The 7558-nt window shown below is 31.4% G+C and overlaps 1 protein-coding gene across 1 annotated transcript; it reads left to right on the forward strand.

The window, feature by feature from the left end:
- Positions 1–6627: 6627 nt before the first annotated feature.
- LOC133316954 (transcription factor GTE12-like) lies at positions 6628–7332 on the forward strand. Its single transcript, XM_061518755.1, has 2 exons — positions 6628–6857; positions 7005–7332. Exons 1-2 carry the CDS (start codon positions 6628–6630, stop codon positions 7330–7332), a joined length of 558 nt encoding a protein of 185 aa, XP_061374739.1.
- The last annotated feature ends 226 nt before the right edge of the window (positions 7333–7558 follow it).

Genomic DNA, 7558 nt, shown 5'->3' on the forward strand with positions numbered 1-7558 from the left:
TTTTGCTGTTTTATCCCCCATATCTGATGGAGGGGGAGATTTGTTGTGTTGGTCAAAGAAGAATAAGAAAAAGAAAGCAGTTGCAGTCTTCACATGTTTGTTGCAACACCTATCAATCTCAGTACTTATGAACTTTGTGTAGTAAACAACCGCGAGGTTTAGATGAAGGGCAACTATAATTTTTCTTTGGATTTTGATTCCTTCACGTTGAAGGATTGTAATCATTTCCCCTTGTTTCTTGCTTACAAATAAAAGCGTAGTTTTTATTGTTTGGACATTAATGTGAGAGTTAAATACTTCTTTTCACATAGTTTTCTTTGTGTACCCAATTTTGTGTAACATCTCGTGAGGATTATTAAGTATATTGGGATTAGGGTTTGAGTGCTTGAGTTATTTTCACCTTTTTGTACCATACTTCATTTCAATAGATACCTTTTTATATGTCTTCGCCTGTGGATTAGGTACATTGTTGAACCACGTAAATACTTGTGTCTTGTGTGTGTTATTTTATTTTCCCTCTTATTTTATTTATCTCATACTACTTTAATTCTGATCCAATTTTATATTTATTGCTCTACGCGTAACATATTCTATCAAAAATAGATGCTCTTCATGTTGATGTTGAACTCTTCATAACAGTGTTTTAAAAATCGATTCGGAACGGCCGGGTCGACCCGGGTCTTGATGACCTAGTGGATTCCCCGGTCCAAGCGGCCATTTGAATCGGTTCTACTGTAAGCTCGATTTAGACCGATTGACCCGACCGAGACTCGTTGACCCGGTTTAGACCAGTTGACACTCTCTCTCTTTTGGTAATTTTTTTTTTTTGGTAAATCTTTTTTTGTTGTTGTTGTTGCTGAGAACTCTTGAATTAAATCATGCTCATATTTTGTTGTAAATATGATTAGAAGGTAAGGTGAAAATAAAAATGTATTTTGGATTAGTGCAGTTCTTTTGTGTAATTTAGTTGCATCTTATAATGATCTCAAGAAGTTAAATGGGGATAAACATTGATGGTCTCGTCTCAACGTTGGACATTTTCTCCTTAGTGTATATTTCATGCCTATCATTTGTTATCATGATTTAGTTTATCTGTGTTATGTCAAGACGCAAAATGTGCATTTAGCTTACATTGTAATTTTAATCCAATGTTAGGATATAGTCTATAGTTAGGAGTGTATAATATTTGCTATCATTGAGAACCAATTTATTTTTTAAGCCTGTTGATAATTTTCTTATGTGAATTTTTTATATTAATAATATATTTATAACCTTTTATGAATCCGATTAAACCAATAACTCAATACTTCGATCGAGTCAATAATTGGTCCGAATTTTAAAACACTACTTCATAGCATCCTAAGTTGGTAATAAAGCCACGAGATATGTGTAAGTTATTATGCACCATTTACACATGCAAAGGCCTTCAAAGACAAAAGAAAACTTCCAAAATAGTTAAAATTTTGTCTCTAATGAACACTTTCGTAGGTTATGCAGTTTGTCATTTTGTTTTCCTTCAAGAAAACTAAAGATAGATACTTAAATTAAGCACAAGTGTACTGAATCTGAGGTCGCCATAATTTTTCACGTAGATTGTATAGAGATATGTAGTTACATTTGAATGATAAATTAGCATATGCTAGCACCATAGAACTTGCTACTACAACAATGGTAGTACCACGAGGTGGTAATATTGGTGGAACAGTGATCAAAGTGCCACTCTTGGCAAAAAAATTTATCAAATTGCCACGTCAACAGTAAATTTTGCCAAAATGCCACGTGGCATATTTCGCTACACTGTGTGGCAAAATATGTATGCAAATAATTCACTACACAGTTTAGCGAAATATGCCATGTCAGAACCAAAAATGCCATGTGTCAAAATTGGAGAAATTCGCTACACTGTGTGGCAAAATATGTATGCAAATAATTCGCTACACAGTTTAGCGAAATATGCCATGTCAGAACCAAATATGCCATGTAGCGAATTTCTCCAATTTTGACACATGATATTTTTGGTTCTGAGCATTCTGACGTGGCATATTTCGCTACACTGTGTAGCGAATTATTTGCACACATATTTCGCTACACAGTATAGCGAAATATGTCACGTGGCATTTTGGCAAAATTTACTGTTTGTGTGGCAGTATGATAATTTTTTTTGTCTAACAATAACAAAATGATCACTGTTCCAGTATTGGTAGTAGCGACCCATCACGAAGAGTCCAGGGATCGCCCGAAGAAAATCTGGGAAAGTCCAGGCAGAGTAAGTGTGAATGAGGTAGGTCTTATTCTTCTATAACGGGACTGGCTGCAAGAATGCCAATTAGATGCTAGAGACTCGTAGATGTGAAATGTTCCTTGATAATTTTCACCCCTAATATATTTCTCCTGGATAAAAATATCGCCACAATGCAATATTTCAAATTGCATTCCAATTGAGGCAACCTTCATCGCAACAAAATTATTAGATATATGTGCCTACCAATTCATCATAATTCAAAGATATTTCATTGAATCATTGTCCTATGCCTCAAGCATATTCTTACTAAACAAACAATTAATCCCTATCGCCTCATCTGAATATAAAATTGATTATCGTTTGATCATACATCCACCGCCCAGGAGTGTCAATCAATCAACTAACGAAAGTGCCACAATCATTATGGAAGTTAATAAATAGCTGAGAAGATTCCAATTCGCCGATCGTAAAATAAATAAATAAAAATTAAAAAATTATACCTTAATTTGAGCATGTCTGCACTTCGGACACTAATTTCAAAGAACCACCCATAATATATAGTTATAGGGTTCGTTTTCTACATACACTGTAAATAAGTTATCTGCAGTAAGTCTAACATGACGTCGTTTTGAGACGGAAATTATGGTATTTTGTAATTTTAATTTATTTCAGGGTTATAATAGTATTTATATTTATAATTTTTTAAGATTTCAATACCAAAACGATTTTGTTTTGGAAATAAATGCAGATAACTTATCTGCATTAACTGCAAAAATATTTTCTATATTGATTTTTTTTTCAGTGCTACTGTAGTATACAGTGTCGGAGCAGTATATTATTATAATTATCTATTACTTTAATTGATAGCGGCGTCCACTTTGCGAAACCCATTTTTTATTCATCGGAAGAAAATTAAAAGGGTTTCAAGTATATAATTTATGGGAGTTTAATATTTTTTATGTTGTAAAAGATAAAATTAACTTTAATACACATAAAAATATGTGAGACTATACAAAGAAAAGAGAAAAAAAATAAACCACAAATATTTTTATATATACAAAAAATAATTTTATTTTTTACAACATAAATCTCATTGACTTATTTGATTGGAGTATTTTATTATAAGTATTTGATAGGGATTCATAAGAAATATGTTTTTTTTTTTTGGATATTATAAGAAATATGTTTTAATTTCGTTAATAGTCAACGATAAGACAAATTGTCGGTAAAATAGCATATCACGAAGTGCAACTACAACAGATCACCATCATATTACAACCGAAATAAAAATAGTGTAGTGATATTAATGGATCAGCCGAGTTGAGTTTTGATCTTAAAAAGTTAAGTTTGTATTTAAATATATCAGTCTGACTAAGCCTGTTATCTGTTATGAATAAAATTATCGGCCGGTGGCATGACTTATTCTCAAAAAATAAAAGTCTGGTTTAATCTGTTTAAAAAAATTAAGGCAATAAAAATTTATCCAAACAGAATATACAATCACAGTACTAGTAATTCCATAAATATTCATAAATTCAATATATATCCAAACAACATAATATAGAATAAAATCATTCAAAAAGTCTGTTTAACCAATAAAATGAGAGAAATGGATTAAGGAGAAAGAGAGTAGGCTATTACAAGTACTATAAAAAATATAAAATATAAATAAAAATTAATATACTAGGCCAGCCTGAGAGACTTCAAGATCGAGCTTTTGAATTAGAGCCTGACACCTTTTTATTAAACGAACTTTTATACAAGTCTAAGTCTGACTCCAACAATCAATTTTAGACATGTAAGCTCAGGTCAAAGACCCTTGGTCCTTAGTATACATAATGAGTGAGAAGAAATAGTGAAGGCGTTGGCTTTGCTACCATTATTCACATTTAAATGTAGAGGAAGGTTATACTTACAACCTATTTTTGTTTATAACCTTTTACAACCACATCTTAACCGTTGATTTCCATCAATCAACGGTTATTATTTTCACAAATTAAATTCATTAATAATTATTAATTCGCAATAAATGATAACCATTAATTGGCGAAAATCAATGATTAAGATATGGTTGTAAAATATTATAAATAAAAATATGTTGTAAGTATAACCTTCCTCTTAAATGTAATAAAAAAGGTATTTTCAATATTTAAAATATGCATGCTTGTGTTTTTTTTTTTCTTAAACAATAATGGCACAAAAACATATATTTTTGAGTTTTTTTATAAAAATATATATATTATCAATCGTTATCATTATCTTACTCTTAATTAATTCTACATTTGTGGTGCTCTTAATACTATTATGTTGTGAATCTTAATAAAAAATGTTAACAAAATACTTTTTAACAATCTTTTCAATATATATATATATATATATATATATATATATATATATATATATATATATTGGTATAACCTGGAAGTATCCCCATTCAACCTTCTTCGGTCACCTTGTCTTCGGGGTACGACCTTGTAGGCTAGCCCCTCATTAGAACAGCAGGTGCATTGAACTTCGTTACGGAGGAAGGATGAGACTAATCCTCTCGTTCGAGAAAAGAGGCACATTTTCTGTTCTCCAAAAATTTTCTAAGAATTTGCCTCACACAAGATTTGATTCAATATATTTTAATATTATTAGGTGAAATCACCCGTTAACTCCCCTGGATAACCTCATCCCATTGTCTATTAATAGGTGAGTCAGCATGAAATTTCTTTTAATAACAGAATCAAAGAGTGTAGTGCTAATATTTTTCTAATTTAATTCATCGCAGTCTCTATTAATACTTGATCCGCATGATGATTGTCATATTTCATTGAACAAAACATTTTGAGAATGTCTTCAATCATCAACAACAACGAGGGTGGTTAGGTTTTGGTGATCAGTAATTAGCATTAGTGGCCAAAGTCACCAGCCATCGTTAATCATCAACAAGAGTATAAGGTAGCCAGATTTCAGGGACCATTTGCCACCTTTATCACCAACAATAAAAATTTCTTCAATTATTTATGAGGTTATCAATTAAAAGTGGAAAAGTTTTGATTCCATAATATGGGTTTGTCACAATCTACCATCATCTCCAAATATTCGGCCCAGCTAATCATATCTAATTGGCATAGGTCAATTGACAATTGATTGTTTGATTCATAGGAGCCCAAAATAGAAAAATTATCATACACACATCAATGTGTCTAACGCAAAAAATCAGTAACAATCTCAACTCAAAAATATTAAGGTGTCTTTTAATCATTTCTCCTATATGTTTCATGTTTATCTAATTTTTTACTGATGCGAGATTTTATTATTTAAACTTGAATTAATTCCCACCCTGTCGTTGGTAGAGGCAAAAGGTGATTAAATTTGGCAAACAACAGTGGAAATAGAAATGTAGACATATTTAGGCTGCGTTTGTATGGACTTTTTAATAAAGTCCTTTTTATCACTTCTTTATTTTAAAAGTACTTTCTATAAAAGTTACAGCTATTTATATTTTGAAAAAAATATTTGAATTTTGAAAAAAAAATATTTGGCTTTTGACTTCTGCTTTTTTAAAAGTTAAAATTTTTAACTTTTGAAAAAAGTAAGTTTTTAGCTTTTTTATGACTTCTGTTTTTTTTAAAAGCAGACATCCAAACAGACTTTTTTCGAAAAGGACTTTTTTTTCTTAAAAAAGCAGCTTTTGAATAAAAAAAAGTCCATCCAAACGGGCTCATCCTGGGACCCGCTCCGAATCGAATTAGTCGCGAAACGATGAATCAATTGGAATATCTCCAAAAGAATCAAAAGGGTATAAGAAAAATTAAAACAAAAGTATTTACTATTATTTTAAATTGAATAAGTAAATATAACAAGCTATTCAGATTCGAATTTTACTTATCATTTAGATTTAAAAAAAGTTAAAAGTTCTCCAGCCCACCTTTTACAGGTTTGTTAATTTAGCAATCTGTGGTTATTTAATATTGTATTATTTTTATGTTATTTAGAATGTATGTGGACGATTTGTGATTATTCAATATAATATTTATTTCCCCCCTTTAAAAATCAAAGATATTTTTGAAACTATGGATATTATTGTGATTTTTTGTTATCTGAATTTTAATGTCAAAGATTGGACATCAATTGTGATTTTAAAATAATGATATAATCAAATAATCAAATTTTTAAGAAATATATATAACTCTTTGAATACCTGCTTAATTACTAATAGACGCTGATGAGATAAAAATAAAATAAGGAATAATATCAATAGTATCTCCATTTTGTTACTTGTTTGCCAAGTATCCTAATACTATATAAGACACTCTACCAATCCTGTATAATGATATTAACACCCTCCACCAATCCTGTTTTCTTTTTTCTTGTGTTTTCCTTTCAAACGCTCTTCAATGGCTGAACCCCAAAAGTCACGTGTGATTAAGCTTTACTTGAATGGTGCAAAACGTTCAAGAACGGTCCAAGAAGACTGCCTACAGACGGAGATCATCGCTCATTATCGTTACAAGAAAATGAGAAAAGATGCTTCTGAAATTTCTCCGCCATTGAGAATGAACAGAACGACTACTGAACATGAACACCGACCAACAAAGTGCAGAGTGCAGAGTGCAAGAGAAGGAAGGTGCTTCGGACCGGAAAACTCCAAAATAATGTCAAGAGCAGCTTCCCAAGTTTGTGAGTTGAAGAAGGAAGGTGCAGAGTGCAAGAAAGAGAAGAAACAAAGCATGGACAGAAACAAAAAAATGCAATATTGGGTGATCTTGAAAAGGTTGAAGGAAGGAAGAGATGCTTGGGCTTTCAAACAAGCTCTTGATGTTAAGGTCTTAGAGTTTAATGATAACCCTGAATCTGTATCAAAGCCAATAGGTTTGAAGGATATTGAGGTCAAATTGAACCACTATCTATATTACAAACCTAAGGAATTTGCAGATGATATGAGGCTTGCATTTTCTTATGCATTGCTATACCCTTTGAGGAGTGAGATTCACATGATTGCAAGGAGGGTTAGTGAGAAATTTGAGACCGATTGGAAATCTTTAAAGAAAAAGTGGATTCTTGAGGAAAGAAAAAGAAAGAAAAGTATGTGCAAATCTTGATAGAGAAGCTCAAGGTTGCTGGATTCTGTTTAGTGTAGTGTTTGTACAAACTTGATTCTTGAATTACTAGGTTATTGATTTTGTTTCCTTTTGAGTTTTATTAAAACGTAGATCCTGTTTTTTCTGTTTTTTCGTTAATAAGAAATCCTGTTTTATTAAAATGTCGTGTTTTTCTCGTATGAATTTGTTGCTCCCTCTGGAATCAGGTTATCTCCTCCACGTTCTC

This window comes from Gastrolobium bilobum, unplaced genomic scaffold (assembly GCF_033153095.1).
Source record: "Gastrolobium bilobum isolate Gb01-03AN ecotype WA unplaced genomic scaffold, APGP_CSIRO_Gbil_v1 utg15090, whole genome shotgun sequence".
NCBI lineage: Eukaryota > Viridiplantae > Streptophyta > Magnoliopsida > Fabales > Fabaceae > Gastrolobium > Gastrolobium bilobum.